A 16,699-nucleotide genomic window follows, 5' to 3' on the forward strand; every position below is an offset into this window, starting at 1 on the left:
GTGATGATGATAATGATGATGGTGACAGTGGTGATGATGGTGACAGTGGTGATGATGGTGATGAAAGTGGTGATGATGACAGTGGTGATGATGGGGATGATGGTGATGATGAAGAGGATGGTGGTGATGATGATGATGGTGATGATAATGATGACGGTGACAGTGGTGATGATGGTGATGACAGTGGTGATGATAACAGTGGTGATGATTGGGATGATGACAGTGGTGATGATGGGGATAATGGTGATGATGAAGGGGATGGTGGTGATGATGATGATGATGATAGTGATGATGGTGACAGTGATGATGATGGTGACAGTGGTGATGATGGTGATGATAGTGGTGATGATGACAGTGGTGATGATGGGGATGATGACAGTGGTGATGATGGGGATGATGGTGATGATAAAGGGGATGTTGGTGGTGATGATGATGGTGATGATAATGATGGTGACAGTGGTGATGATGGTGATGATAGTGGTGATGATGACAGTGGTGATGATGGGATGATGACAGTGGTGATGATGGGGATGATGGTGATGATAAAGGGGATGTTGGTGATGATGATGGTGATGATAATGATGATGGTGACAGTGGTGATGATGGCGACAGTGATGATGATGGTGATGATAGTGGTGATGATGACAGTGGTGATGATGGGGATGATGGTGATGATGAAGGGGATGGTGGTGATGATGATGGTGATGATAATGATGATGGTGACAGTGATGATGATGGTGACAGTGGTGATGATGGTGATGATAGTGGTGATGATGACAGTGGTGATGATGGGGATGATGGTGATGATGAAGGGGATGGTGGTGATGATGATGGTGATGATAATGATGATGGTGACAGTGATGATGATGGTGCCAGTCGTGATGATGGTGATGATAGTGGTGATGATGACAGTGGTGATGATGGGGATGATGACAGTGGTGATGATGGGGATGATGGTGATGATGAAGGGGATGGTGGTGATGATGATGATAATGATGATGGTGACAGTGATGATGATGGTGACAGTGGTGATGATGGTGATGATAGTGGTGATGATGACAGTGGTGATGATGGGGATGATGGTGATGATGAAGGGGATGGTGGTGATGATGATGATAATGATGATGATGGTGACAGTGGTGATGATAGTGGTGATGATGATAATGATGACAGTGGTGATGATGATGGTGATGATGATAGTGGTGATGATGATGCTAATGACGAAGATGGTAATGATGATGATGGTGATGATGGTGATGAAGATGGTGGTGATGAAGATGGTGGTGATGAAGATGGTGGTGATGATGATGGTGATGATGGTGTTGATGGTGTTGATGGTGATGATGACTGATGATGGTGATGATGGTGTTGATGGTGAGGATGATGATGGTGAGGATGATGATGATGATGGTGGTGATTATGGTGGTGATAACGATGGTGGTGATGGACGATGGTGGTGATGAAGATGGTGGTGATGGTGATGACAGTGGTGATGGTGGTGATGATCGTGATGATGGTGATGATGATTATGGTGGTGATGACGATGGTGGTGATGATGGTGTTGATGGTGAGGATGATGATGGTGAGGATGATGATGATGGTGGTGACGATGATGATGCTGATTATGGTGATGGTGATGATGATGGTGATTATGATGATGGTGGTGATTATGGTGGTGATGATGATGATGGTGATGATGGTGATGATGGTGATGAAGATGGTGGTGATGAAGATGGTGGTGATGAAGATGGTGGTGATGATGATGGTGATGATGGTGTTGATGGTGTTGATGGTGATGATGACTGATGATGGTGATGATGGTGTTGATGGTGAGGATGATGATGGTGAGGATGATGATGATGATGGTGGTGATTATGGTGGTGATAACGATGGTGGTGATGACGATGGTGGTGATGAAGATGGTGGTGATGGTGATGACAGTGGTGATGGTGGTGATGATCGTGATGATGGTGATGATGATTATGGTGGTGATGACGATGGTGGTGATGATGGTGTTGATGGTGAGGATGATGATGGTGAGGATGATGATGATGGTGGTGACGATGATGATGCTGATTATGGTGATGGTGATGATGATGGTGATTATGATGATGGTGGTGATATGGTGGTGATGATGATGATGGTGATGATGGTGATGATTATGGTGATGATGACGATGGTGGTGATGATGGGGATGACAGTGGTGATGATGGTGATGATAGTGGTGATGATGACAGTGGTGATGACGATGGTGGTGATGAAGATGGTGGCGATGGTAATGATGACAGTGGTGATGATGGTGATGATGGTGATGAAGATGATGATGGTGAGGATGATGGTGATTATGGTGGTGATGATGATGATGGTGATGACGATGGTGGTGATGATGATTATGATGGTGATTTTGGTGGTGATGACGATGGTGGTGATGATGATTATGATGGTGACTTTGGTGGTGATGACAATGGTGATGATGACAATGGTGATGATGATGGTGGTGATGATGATGATGGTGGTGATTATGGTGGTGATGATGATGGTGGTGATGACGATGGTGGTGATGGTGATGATTGTGATGGTGTTTATGGTGATGATGGTGAGGATGATATGATGGTGAGGATGATGATGGTGGTGACGATGGTGGTGATGGTGATGATGACAGTGGTGATGGTGGTGATGATGTTTCGTGATGATGGTGATGAAGATGATGGTGAGGATGATGGTGATTATGGTGGTGATGATGATGGTGATTATGGTGGTGATGACGATGGTGGTGATTATGGTGGTGATGACGATGGTGGTGATGATAATCGTTGTGAAGCTCAAGGGAAAGGATGCAAACGCGACGAAACTAAATCTCACTAAAAAATAAAAGTGCGTATTTTTTTAAAAAGAAGTGTATCCCTGGGAGAGGGGGCGGATGGGGGTTAATTGTGGGTTTCGCGATCCTCACGCACGGCACATCACGTCCAACATCGCTCTCTCGCTCCTCTCGCGATGGGGCCATGGCATCTGGTGGTCACGTGCCACCGACCAAAATTCTGCCAGCGAGCCGGAGAATATTCCGGGAGAGATTTAAGTCCCAACCGCGGGTCGAATCTCCGTCCGACCCGCTGTCCACACTGCTCGCCCGATGCTCGCCCGGTGCTCGCTCGCTCGGTGCTCCCTCGATGGTTTTACGCGGCAGAGAGGGAACCGGACATTACAGAACATCGTCCGAGTTTGTCAACGAGCCTCGGCGGTTGCCGGGAGCGACGCAACGACGTTGCAGAGCACGCGGAGAGAGGGAGGGAGGCACGCGGAGAGAGAGTGGGGAGAGAGCGGGGAGAGAGCGGAGAGAGAGTGAGAGCGGGGAGAGAGTGAGAGCGGGGAGAGAGAGAGCCGGGAGAGAGCGGGGAGAGAGAGCGAGAGCGGGGAGAGAGAGCGAGAGCGGGGAGAGAGAGAGAGCGGGGGAGAGAGAGAGCGGGGAGAGAGAGAGCGGGGAGAGAGAGCGAGAGCGGGGAGAGAGAGCGAGAGCGGGGAGAGAGAGCGAGAGCGGGGAGAGAGTTAGAGCGGAGAGAGTGAGAGCGGGGAGAGAGAGAGCGGGGAGAGAGTGAGAGCGGAGAGAGTGAGAGCGGAGAGAGTGAGAGCGGAGAGAGTGAGAGCGGGGAGAGAGAGAGCGGGGAGAGAGAGCGAGAGCGGGGAGAGAGAGAGCAAGGAGAGAGAGAGCGGGGACAGAGAGAGCGGGGAGAGAGAGAGAGAGCGGGGACAGAGAGAGCGGGAGAGAGAGAGAGCGGGGAGAGAGAGAGCCGGGAGAGAGAGAGAGAGGGGAGAGAGAGCGAGAGCGGGGAGAGAAAAAGCGGGAGAGAGTGAGAGCGGAGAGAGTGAGAGCGGGGAGAGTGAGAGCGGGGAGAGTGAGAGCGGGGAGAGAGAGAGCGGGGAGAGAGAGCGAGAGCGGGGAGAGAGAGCGAGAGCGGGGAGAGAGAGAGCAAGGAGAGAGAGAGCGGGGACAGAGAGAGAGGGGAGAGAGAGAGAGAGCGGGGACAGAGAGAGCGGGGAGAGAGAGAGAGCGGGGAGAGAGAGAGCCGGGAGAGAGAGAGAGAGAGAGAGGGGAGAGAGAGCGAGAGCGGGGAGAGAAAAAGCGGGGAGAGAGTGAGAGCGGAGAGAGTGAGAGCGGGAGAGTGAGAGAGCGGGGAGAGAGAGAGCGGGGAGAGAGCGAGAGCGGGGAGAGAGAGAGAGCGGGGAGAGAGAGCGGGGAGAGAGAGAGCGGGGAGAGAGCGAGAGCAGGGAGAGAGAGAGCGGGGAGAGAGCGGGGGAGAGAGCGAGAGCAGGGAGAGAGAGAGAGCGGGGAGAGAGCGGGGAGAGAGAGAGCGGGGAGAGAGAGAGCGGGGAGAGAGAGAGCGGGGAGAGAGAGAGCGGGGAGAGAGAGAGAGCGGGGAGAGAGCGGGGAGAGAGAGAGCGGGGAGAGAGCGAGAGCGGGGAGGGAGAGAGAGCGGGGAGAGAGAGCGGGGAGAGAGCGGGGAGAGAGAAAGCGGGGAGAGAGCGAGAGCGGGGAGAGAGCGAGAGCGGGGAGAGAGCGGGGAGAGAGAGAGAGCGGGGAGAGAGCGGGGAGAGAGAGAGCGGGGAGAGAGAGAGAGCGGGGAGAGAGAGCGGGGAGAGAGAGAGAGAGCGGGGAAAGAGAGAGAGCGGGGAGAGAGCGGGGAGAGAGCGGGGAGAGAGAGAGAGCGGGGAGAGAGAGAGCGGGGAGAGAGAGAGAGCGGGGAGAGAGCGGGGAGAGAGAGAGAGAGCGGGGAGAGAGAGCGAGAGCGGGGAGAGAGAGCGAGAGCGGGGGGAGAGAGAGAGCGGGGAGAGAGCGTGAAGAGAGAGCGGGGAGAGAGAGAGCGTGAAGAGAGAGTGGGGAGAGAGAGCGGGGAGAGAGAGAGAGCGGGGAGAGGGCGTGAAGAGAGAGCGGGGAGAGAGAGAGAGCGTGAAGAGAGAGCGGGGAGAGAGAGAGCGGGGAGAGAGAGAGCGGGGAGAGAGCGTGAAGAGAGAGCGGGGAGAGAGAGAGCGGGGAGAGAGAGAGAGCGGGGAGAGAGAGAGAGCGGGGAGAGAGAGAGAGCGGGGAGAGAGAGCGGGGAGAGAGTGAGAGCGGGGGAGAGAGAGAGAGCGGGGAGAGAGAGAGAGCGGGGAGAGAGCGGGGAGAGAGAGAGAGCGGGGAGAGAACCAGCGGGGAGGGAGAGAGAGCGGGGAGAGAGAGAGCGGGGAAAGAGAGAGAGTGGGGAGAGAGAGAGAGCGGGGAAAGAGAGCGGGGAGAGAGAGAGCGGGGAGGGAGAGAGAGCGGGGAGAGAGAGAGCGAGAGCGGAGAGGGAGAGAGAGCGGGGAGAGAGCGAGCGAGAGCGGGGAGGGAGAGAGAGAGGGGGAGAGAGAGAGAGCGGGGAGAGAGAGAGAGAACCAGCGGGGAGAGAGAGCGGGAGAGAGAGAGAGAGCGGGAGAGAGAGAGAGCGGAGAGAGAACCAGCAGGGAGAGAGAGAGAGAGAGAGCGGGGGAGAGAGAGAGAGAACCAGCGGGGAGAGAGAGAGAGAGCGGGGAGAGAGAGAGAGAGAGAGCGGGGAGAGAGAAATGAACAGCACTGCTTTGTCCCACGCTGCTCCCCCTACCCCCATCTCCTGTTCCAGCACAGCCCCCCCCCCCCCATTAAGAGTCTAGCGAGAGTTGGGGGTGGGGGAGCAGGGATTATGGAGACAGAGAGGGGAGGCAGGAGAGTGCGTGGAGGGGAGTGGAGTGAGATGAGAGGGGAGAGGCAGGGGAGTGCGTGGGATCTTGCGATAGAGGGATCGGGCCTGACATGGTCTCATAAATTAAACCAATTAGTTATAATCTGTAGCGAGCGCAGCTTCTCGTTAGCCTGAACGAGCGACAAAGATGAGAGAGAGAGAGAGACAACGAGGCACAGGCAACCACAGGCAGGCGATAAAGGCGGCACCCAGAACCGGCGCCACTAATAATTCCCCGAGCTCTGCAGTCCTCTAATACGATGTGCGGTGGCCAAACAAACTCCTGCACCTTGAGCGGAGCGTGGTGGCGATCCGTTGTGCGCCTCCTCCCTGGGGCCGCCCGCTCCGCCCACACCCCCAGCGGCAGTGGCACACAGAGACGAAGATCCCCCAGGTAGCCTCGAGCAGACTGTTGGGGCAAGGGCTCTTGGCGAGCGGCACCTGAGAGCAGGGCCGTCCGTATCGGGGGGTGAGGGGCTCCGTGGTGGCTAGGAGATGTTAACTACCTCGCCTGGTACGCAGGAGGTCGTGGGTTCGATCCCGACCCTGACGCCTGCTGCTGTATATTTGGAGTCTGCGTGTCTCTCTCTCATCATCATCACGGTGCCTAGGAGATGTTAACTACCTCGCCTGGTACGCAGGAGGTCGTGGGTTCGATCTCGACCCTGACACCTGCTGCTGCTGTATATTTGGAGTCTGCGTGTCTCTCTCATCATCATCATCATCACTACCTCGCCTTGTACACCCGGGTCCTCAGATGTTCCCCCTCCACACTAGGCATCAACGCCGCGCATTCATAGTATTCGGGCCGCTCCACGTTTCCACACGGCGATAAGCCACTCCGTTGAGCGATCACTTGCGATGGCCAGGTCGCTTCTGAGAAAGAGCTTCTTAGTAGCGCGGTGGGAGCCTTACCCGGTAAGAATAAAAACATGGTCGAGCGTTACTTGTTGAGTTTAAATCTCAGCGTGTGGGCAGCCCCACACCAACGCCTAAAAACGAAACCTGACCCCGGCGTGGAACCTCCACGCTGGGGTTTCCCCTCCAACACAGGGGAGCCATTTGAGCTCCCATTGCTGCTGATGGAATTCACGTCCCAAAACAAAACCCGAATGTAACCGGCACCCTCCTCTGATAACAATTGGTGTTGTGAATGCGTTTGTCTCATAAGTGTGTAGCGAGGGAGGGAGGGGGGGGGGGGCAGCTTTAGAAACACAACCCTCGGGAAGGCGTGAGACAGAAGCGATTTCTGTTTTCAACTAAAGTCCGAAATATTCCCACAGCCCCAGATCCACCACCCCCAGATCCACCCCCCCCAGATCCACCCCCCCCCCCCCAGATCCACCCCCCCCCCCAGATCCACCCCCCAGATCCACCCCCCCACTCCACCCACCACTCCACCCCTCACTCCACCCACCACTCCACCCCCCACTCCACCCACCACTCCACGTGCTTCCCTTGACTACTAATGCCACACAGAGCAGCAGGGAAAGAGAGAGAGAGAGTGTGGGGAACAAGCGGTGAGCTGGAAGAGTGGAGAGAGAGGAAAGAGTCAAGGGAGAGTTAAGGGAGAGTTAAGGGAGAGTCAAGGGAGAGTTAAGGGAGAGTCAAGGGAGAGTCAAGGGAGAGTTAAGGGAGAGTTAAAGGAGAGCTAAGGGAGAGTTAAGGGAGAGTTAAGGGAGAGTTAAGGGAGAGTTAAGGGAGAGTCAAGGGAGAGTCAAGGGAGAGTTAAGGGAGAGTTAAGGGAGAGTCAAGGGAGAGTTAAGGGAGAGTTAAGGGAGAGTTAAGGGAGAGTTAAGGGAGAGTTAAGGGAGAGTGAACAGGGGACGAAAACGGAGGGAGTGGGGGAGAGGAGAGAGAAGGGAGAGTGGAGACAGTGGATGTAGATGCTGACTCACACTAACATGCTGAATACATTAACACTGGTGGGGAGAGACGAGGGAGAGTGGGGAGAGAGGAGGGAGAGGGGGGAGAGGGGGGAGACGGGAGGGAGAGAGTGGGGAGAGATGCGGGAGAGGGGGGAGAGACGAGGGAGAGTGGGGATAGTGGGGAGAGAGGGGAGGGAGAGAGTGGAGAGAGAGTGGAGAGGGGAGGGAGAGAGTGGGGAGAGAGGCGGGAGAGGGGGGAGAGACGAGGGAGAGTGGGGATAGTGGGGAGAGAGGGGAGGGAGAGAGTGGGGAGAGAGTGGAGAGAGGAGGGAGAGAGTGGGGAGAGAGGATACAAAGTGCGAGGAGGGAGAGGGAGGATGTGGAGAGAGAGAGAGGCTCGGTATGAATGTTCCACTCGGAATCCGGCAGGGAGCTCATCGCTGGGCGAGAGAGAGCCCGCGAGCGGGCCCTGCACCCTCCCTCCCCCCACCGACCCCAGATCTGCCCCTCCACATCAAACACAAAGAGAACGATTCGACCCATCCCATCAGCCGCCGCGGGCCCGGCCTTCCCGTCCGCGGGCGGCCACTCTGGCAGCGTTGGGTCAACGCGAGGAGGAGCCGTGGGGAGCGGTTTCGACGTATCGGCGTCTCATCAGCATGCCGGGTCGGGGCAACCACCGGAACCATCCGCTGGTCACGCTGCCAGGCGTCATGGGCAAGGATCCCCGGCCTCTCCCAACTGCGTTCGACGCGACGAGCCCCCTCCGGCCCCCCCCCCCCCGGGACGAACCCCCGACCCTGCGGTGCGGAGCGAGCGCTCCGTCGTTGCATCGGGACGACGGAGCGCTCCGCCACGCGCGACGGGCGTCGTGAGGCGGACACGTGACACGTGCACACGCGTGACTCGCCAGCGGCACTGCGTGCGGTGCGTCTGTTTTGCGAGTGCACGTGTGTGGGTGTGGGTGGGTGGGGTGGGTGGGTGTGTGGGTGGGTGGGTGCGTGCGTGCGCAGAGCGCCGGGTGACTAAAGCACAGCGCGTTGGCAAAGTAGGGGGCACGGGTGGTGCATCTACGGGTCGTCTCAGTCAGTCGACCCGTGGCACCTGTTGGGTCTGTCCCGTGACCCCCTCTGTCAGCGAGCCGTCGACACTTCACGTGGCCTCGACGTGCACCTGGCCTGACACAGGTGCCCTGGTGACGTCATCGTCACTTGGCGGGTATTGGTGTACGTGTGTGTGTGCACGTGTAGCGGTTAGCGCTACGCTGCGCTATGAACCTGGCGACACGGGTTCGATTCCCGCTCACGGCCAACACCCAGTGACGATTATCTGAACCGGTCCCGGGCCTCCCCTAGGTCGACTCAGCCACAAATGAGTACCTGGTGCGGTGGATAAAAACATTGCCACTAGGGAGACAAAGGCGGTCGGGCGTGGTGCTGGCCACCCACCCCCTCGTGTACCGTTCCAGCCTTCATAGGTGCTGCTCGCTAACAGCACTTGCCCCTACAGTCTGTTAAGGCTATATGGGGGATCTTTGTGTGTGTGTGTGTGTGTACGTGTGTGTGTGTACGTGTGTGTGTGTGAACGTGTGTGTGTGTGTGAACGTGTGTGTGTGTGTGCACGTGTGTGTGTGTGTGCACGTGTGTGTGTGTGAACGTGTGTGTGTGTGTGCACGTGTGTGTGTGTGCACGTGTGTGTGTGTGCATGTGTGTGTGTGCACGTGTGTGTGAACGTGTGTGTGTGTGTGAACGTGTGTGTGTGTTGGCGAGAGGTGGTGTAGCGGTTAGCACGCTGCGCTATGAACCCAGCGACCCGGGTTCGGTTCCCGCTCATGGCCAACACAAGTGACGAATATCTGATCCGGTACAGGGCCTCCCCAAGGTAGACTCAGCCTCAAATGAGTACCTGGTGTGGTGTGTCAACATCGCCACTAGGGAGACAAAGGCGGCCGGGCGTGGTGATGGCCACCCACCCCCTCGTGTGCCGTGCCGGCCTTTATAGGTGCTCGCTAACAGCACTTGCCCCTATAGTCTGTTAAGGTTATACGGGGGATCTTTGTTTGTGTGTGTGTGCGTGTGTGGGTGGAGCTGAGTGGACTTGCCGATGAGTGGTACCAGCGGCGTCGAGATGGACCTCTGTGAAGGAGGCTCGTGAAGGACGCTACTGGGCAGTTGGAGGCAGTCACCCTCGGGAAACAACGGAGGGCGTAGGAGCGATGCTCACAACAACGAGCGGAGCACCGAGTGACTAAAGCACAGCAAGTTGGTAAAGTAGGGGGCACAGGTGGTGCATCTACCGGTCATCTCAGTCAGTCGACCCGTGGCACCTGTTGGGTCTGTCCTGTGACCCCCTGTCACACTTCACCTGGCCTCGGAGTGCACCTAGCCTGGCACAAGCGCCCTGGTGACGTGGCGAATGGCGGCTGTTGTTGTGAAGCGTGGCCGTGCACGTGTCTGTGTGTGTGCGTGTGTGCGCGCGCATGTTTGTGTGTGTGTGTGTTTGTGTGTGTGTGTTTGTGCGTGTGTGCGGGTGTTTGTGTGCGCGTGTGTGTGTGTTCGCGTGTGTGTGCGCGTGTGTGTGCGCGTGTGTGTGTTTGTGTGTGTGCGTGTGCGTATTCGTGCATGTGTGGCTGCTGCTGCTGCTGCTACAACAGCAGCAGCAGCCAGTCCTATATGGTAAAGGAAGGTCCCAAAACCACCACCGCCACCACCAAGACCACCACCACCACCAAGACGACTACCGGCCTCCCCTCCTCCCTGCTCAAAGGGTCCCCAAGGAGACCCCCAATACAGACCCCCCCCCCACCCATCTCCCCCCCCACCCATCCCCCCCCACCCATCCCCCCCCCCCACCCCGCCAGTAGCACACACAGGGCCAGTGTTGGTGGTGGGGGCCGCCGCCGCCTCCGCCGCGTGTGAACGAAACTCGCGGTGAAGAATTCCCTGGGGCCACAACAGGAAATGGTTTGGAGTGAGAGGCGAGTAGGGGCTGCACACGTGGCCTGGGGGGGGATCCCTGTTTGTGGGGGGAGGGGGGGCCCGGCATGGGGGGGGTACCCCAGTGGGATAGGGGGGAGGGGGGGTTGCCGAGGGAAGAGGGCGCCCACTCAGCTATGCAGTTCTTTTTTTCAGAAGCGGCTTTCACAGGTGGTAGCAGCTCAACCACGTGGCTCAGCGTCGTCAACACGTGGACATTCATAACAGCAGCCAAAACAACTCTAAACGCGCGTTGTCGATTCGAACGCGCGGAGGGAGAAAGCGGAGGAGGACCCGGAGAAAAATCCACGCGACCACGGGGAGAGAGAGAGAGAGAGAGACACGCAAACTCCAAATAATATTACATGCAGCAGGCGTCAGGGTCGGGATCGAACCCACAAACCTCGCGTATAGCAGGCGAGACCTCCGAGCCACCGCGATGATGGTGATGATGGCGATGATGAGAGAGAGAGAGACACGCAAACTCCAAATAATATTACATGCAGGAGGTGTCAGGGTCGGGATCGAACCCACAAACCTCGCGTATAGCAGGCGAGATCTCCGAGCCACCGCGATGATGGTGATGATGGCGATGATGAGAGAGAGAGAGAGACACCGCAAACTACAAATACACGGCAGGAGCCAGGGGTCGGCATCGAACCCTCGCCCTCCTGCACACCGCCAGGCGAGGGTGGCCAACACCGTCCCAGCCACCGCCGGCCTCACCTGGAGCCACCGAGAGGTGAGCGCCGCCGCTCCCGAAGCCGTTCTCCTGGAGCCACGGGGCGGCGTCCACAGCCCCACCGCTCCGCTGGCTCCCCCCCGCCGGCGCTGCCGCAGCGCCCCCCCCGGTCGGGCTCCCCCCCTCCACCTCCTCCAGCCCCGCCCCACGCTGTGCCCCACCGTCCTCCATGTGCCCCGTATCACCTTCCGACTCCTTCCGACTCGCTCCTCCTCCTCCTCCGCCTTCTCCTCCTCCTCCTCCTCTTCTTCCGCCTCTGCGTGCGTCACGCGCCGGCCTTGCCCTGCGGGGGTGCGGGGGGGGGGGGGATGCCCGTGAACTGCTGCACCACCCCTCCACCCGTCCCCATCGGGCCCCGAGCAATCCACCACCTCGGGAAAACTGATGCCCTATAGCCTCACACAAGAGACCCAGAGACTGGGGAGACAAAGGCGGCCGGGCGTGGTGGTGGTGGTGGCCACACCGCCCCCCTCGTGCACAGCTCTGCTCGGCCTCCATACAGATTCTGCTCGCCGATAGCACTTGCCCCAACGGCCAGTGTGGGCTACCCGGTGGGTGTGGAGGACCTTTGCCTCTGTGTGCGCGCCGCGCCCGTGCGGAGGCATCGGTGCCCGCCGCCGGCGAGGGATCGCGAGATGATCAAATGAGAGCGGGGCCTGTCGGTGAACCGTTACGGTTAAACCGCGGTTCACTTGCGGGGCGCTCGGCCAGGCAGCTGCCCACGGCACGGCACGTCGTGCGAGCCGGAGGCTTCCCCGGTCCGAGTCCATCTCCCGGCGTGGTGGTTGAAGCGCTGGGGGGGGAGGGGGGCGAGTTTCTTGAACCCGGGCGTCAGCTCGGCAGGGCCACGCGGCGGGGGAGCACCCACGCGGGGTGACGCCGCGAGGGTGCTCCCCCGCCGCTGCTTCCCGGACGCGGTAAGTTGCCCAATGTGGGAGGGAAGGCCAAAGATCCCCCGTGTAGCCTTTCGCCGACCGGCGGGGCAAGTGCAGTTAGGTCGGAACGGTGCACGCGGGGCGGATGGATTGATGGATGGTCGGCAACACGCACGGCCACCGCTGTCATCCCATTGGCGACGTTTGCACACCGCTCCTCTACCAACACCACAACCGCCACTACTACCATTACCATCACCACTACCACCACTACCATCACCACTACCATCACCACAACCGCCACCACCTACAACCGCTTCTCTACCAACACCAACACCACCACCACTACCATCACCACAACCGCCACCACCTACAATCGCTGCTGCTGCCACCACCACCGCCACCACCACTACCATCACCACAACCGCCACCACCTACAATCGCTGCTGCTGCCACCACCACCGCCACTACCATCACCATCACCACAACCGCCACCACTACCATCACCACCACTACCATCACCACCACCACAACCGCCACCACCTACAACCGCTGCTGCTGCCGCCACCACCGCCACCGCTCCACGCAATCTCATGATGCGAGCGACGAGACGCTCCGCTCCACAGTCTCTTTTTAAACGACTACACTATGTTTTTTTTTATTTTTACGAGGAAAGGCCCCGCTGAGCTACGTAGCTGTTTTTCAGACGCGACCTGGCCACAAACGATAGCTCAACGAAGTGGGTTAATCATAGCAGGCAGCGCCTCTAAACGCGTGACGTCGATTATAAATGCGGAGGGAACAACCGGAAGACCCGGAGTAAAATCCACGCGACCACGGGGAGAGAGAGAGAGAGACACGCAGACTCCAAATATACAGCAGCAGCAGGCGTCAGGATCGGGATCGAACCCACGACCTCCTGTATACCAGGTGAGGTAGGTAACATCTCCTAGCCACCGTGATGATGAGAGAGAGAGAGAGACGCAGATTCCAAATATACAGCAGCAGGCGTCAGGGTCGGGATCGAACCCACGACCTCCTGTGTACCAGGCGAGGTAGTTAACATCTCCTAGCCACAGAGAGAGAGGGGGAAGCGGAGTGGGGGGTGGGGGGGTGGTGGTGATTGCCACCCCCCCACCCCCCACCGCAACGCGTGGGTGCCCCGGGGGTCGAGGCGGGCCGGGCCCCTTAGCAAGGAGACGGTGCCACGTGGGGGCTTCCAGTTATATAAACACCGCTTGCTCCGCCTGCTGCTGCTGCTGCGATCGGAACCCGTTGGGTGATTTATCGTCTGACGTTGCATGACAGCAACCCCCCGCCCCGCCCCCGATCCCCCGGGGGGGGGGGGGTGAGTGGCTGGGCGGGTCTGGGTGTGGACGAGACAAAATAACAATGATCACACCGCACTGTAATGATCATCATTATTATAATTAGTGGCCAGACGAGAGGCGGCTAACGATTTGTCGTCTCCGGGCGATGTCGAAGTTCGTAAACCGACGGCGGTTGGGCGGCTGCCACGGTCTGAGATGTTGGGCGGCTCAGCGTGGAGGGCTCCGGCTCCATTCCATCTCCCGGCGCGGCAGTGTGCAGAGGAAACAATGCGAATACGTTTCCAAGATGCTCCCCAGCACCGCATCTGTTCAAATCCAAGGGCCCAGATCACAATAACCAGATCACAAATTCCAGGACCCAGATCCCAAGTTACCAAGTCCCAAACCCCAAGTGACAGATCCAAAATTCCAGATCCCAAGTACCAGATCCCGAATCCCAGGTTCCAGATTCCAGTTATGGTCCCTTATCTCAAATCCCAGGGCCCAGATCCCAGATCCCAGGTACGAGATCCCAGGATACCAGATCCCAAGTAACATGTCCCAGATCCCAGGGACCAGATGCCAAATCCCAGGGCCCAGATCCCAGGATACCAGATCCCATGTCCCATGAAGTACCATGTCCCAGATCCCAAGTAACCAGATCCCAGGGCCCGAACCCCAAATCCCAAGCCCCTGATCCCAGGTCCCGGATCACACCAAGAGTGCGCGGAACCCCGAGGGGGTCACACTGCGCGGGGAGGCAAATGGCTCGTCCCACCGGCGTCGGTGGTGACCGTGCGCTGCAAGTGAGCGGCTGCGCGCGCGAGACTCTGACCCGACGTGGAACTCTCGTCCGACTTGGGAACCCAATCGGCTGCGCGGGGCTGGGCTCGACACAAGCCACGCCCAATGCCGGCTCTCCGCAGCCCACGCGGAACCCCACCGGGGGGAGGGCGCGGGGGGAGGGGTGGGGGGAGTCGCACCACGGGCGCCGTCTTCCCGTCGACGAGCCCCCCTCCCTCTGCGACGCCGAGACGCCTCGAGCGGAGCGGCGGACCAACCGCTGTCACGGCGATGTCACAGCGCCTCCATTGTGCCGTCAAGCGTCTCACAAAGGTCCCACCCACCCCCCACCCACCCCCCCATTGACACCGCGCAATCGTTCCCTCCCGTATATACGCTTCGTAATTCCATACTTTATTTAAATACTTGTCTTATTATTATTATTGTCCCTTCTCATATCTCACCGAGCAAGCTGTTGAGCAAAGTGTTCATTTTGCTGCAATCGGTTCGCGCTGGTTTTGGCCACGTGGGTCGTTACACCGCGGGAATCGCTTGCAGGAGGGTCGCCCGTCTGTTCGGGGATAGAGCGTTGCTCCCTCGCACAAAGCGTGGGGGTTTTCTCCGGGCGCTCCGGTTTTCCTTCCTCCCACGTGAGTAATAATAAGTAAGAATCAAACACGCTTCGTCGCTAATTGGGCCAAAAACATTGTACTAATAAACAGCACAATGTAGCTGTTTGTTACATCTGTAGAACATGAAGAACCAGTGGCATCTACATCTGCAGAAGTGAAAAACCAGTGGCATCTACATCTGCAGAATGTGAAGAACCAGTGGCATCTACATCTGCAGAACGTGAAGAACCAGTGGCCTCTACATCTATACAACGTGAAGAACCAGTGGCATCTACATCTACAGAACGTGAAGAACCAGTGGCATCTAAAGTATTTGACCCCCTCTCAATCAGAAATATTTCTGGCTCCCAGGTGTCTTTTATACAGGTAACGAGCTGAGATTAGGAGCAGACTCTTAAAGGAATTGCTCCTAATCTCAGCTTGTTACCTGTATAAAAGACACCTGTCCACAGAAGCAATCAATCAATACGATTCCAAACTCTCCACCATGGCCAAGACCAAAGAGCTCTCCAAGGATGTCAGGGACAAAATTGTAGACCTACACAAGGCTGGAATGGGCTACAAGACCATTGCCAAGCAGCTTGGTGAAAGGTGACAACAGTTGGTGCGATTATTCGCAAATGGAAAAAACACAAAAGAACTGTCAATCTCCCTCGGCCTGGGGCTCCATGCAAGATCTCACCTCGTGGAGTTGCAATGATCATGAGAACGGTGAGGAATCAGCCCAGCACTACACGGGAGGATCTTGTCGATGATCTCAAGGCAACTGGGACCATAGTCACCAAGAAAACAATTGGTAACACACTACACCATGAAGGACTGAAATCCGGCAGCACCCGCAAGGTCCCCCTGCTCAAGAAAGCACATATACATGCCAGTCTGAAGTTTGCCAATGAACATCTGAATGATTCAGAGGACAACTGGGTGAAAGTGTTGTGGTCAGATGAGACCAAAATGTAGCTCTTTGGCATCAACTCAACTCACCGTGTTTGGAGGAGGAATGTTGCCTATGACCCCAAAAACACCATCCCTACCGTCAAACATGGAGGTGGAAACATTATGCTTTGGGGGTGTTTTTCTGCTAAGGGGACAGGACAACTTCACCGCATCAAAGGGAAGATGGCCGGGGCCATGTACCGTCAAATCTTGGGTGAGAACCTCCTTCCCTCAGCCAGGGCATTGAAAATGGGTCGTGGATGGGTATTCCAGCATGACAATGACCCAAAATACACGGCCAAGGCAACAAAGGAGTGGCTCAAGAAGAAGCACATTAAGGTCCTGGAGTGGCCTAGTAGTCTCCAGACCTAAATCCCATAGAAAATCTGTGGAGGGAACTGAAAGTTCGAGTTTCCAATCGTCAGCCTCGAAACCTTAATGACTTGGAGAAGATCTGCAAAGAGGAGTGGGACAAAATCCCTCCTGAGATGTGTGCAAACCTGGTGGCCAACTACAAGAAACGTCTGACCTCTGTGATTGCCAACAAGGGTTTTGCCACCAAGTACTAAGTCATGTTTTGCAGAGGGGTTAAATACTTATTTCCCTCATTAAAATGCAAATCAATTAATAACATTTTGACATGCATTTTTCTGGATATTTTGTTGTTATTCTGTCTCTCACTGTTCAAATAAACCTACCATTAAAATTATAGACTGAGCATTTCTTTGGCAATGGACAAACGTACAAAATCAGCAGGGGATCAAATACTTTTTTCCCTCACTGTAATCTGCAGAGCGTGCAGAACCAGTAGCATCTACATCTGCAGAACATGAAGAATCAGTGGCA

The 16,699-nt window shown here is 56.9% G+C and overlaps 1 protein-coding gene across 4 annotated transcripts in view; it reads right to left on the reverse strand.

The window, feature by feature from the left end:
• Positions 1-16,699, reverse strand: part of LOC116954723 (microtubule-associated protein tau-like) — a 45,242-nt gene that overhangs the window by 20,005 nt on the left and 8,538 nt on the right. For all 4 annotated transcript variants that reach the window (XM_032975470.2, XM_032975469.2, XM_032975468.2 and 1 more), the window contains exon 2: positions 11,302-11,600. In XM_032975470.2, the coding sequence (XP_032831361.1) occupies positions 11,302-11,488 (187 nt within the window). In that variant the 5' untranslated portion in view covers positions 11,489-11,600. The remainder of the gene's footprint in view (positions 1-11,301; positions 11,601-16,699) is intronic.

This window comes from Petromyzon marinus, chromosome 56 (genome assembly GCF_048934315.1).
Source record: "Petromyzon marinus isolate PM22_M1 ecotype Great Lakes invasive population chromosome 56, UKy_Petmar_22M1.pri1.0, whole genome shotgun sequence".
NCBI classification, from domain to species: Eukaryota; Metazoa; Chordata; class Hyperoartia; order Petromyzontiformes; family Petromyzontidae; genus Petromyzon; species Petromyzon marinus.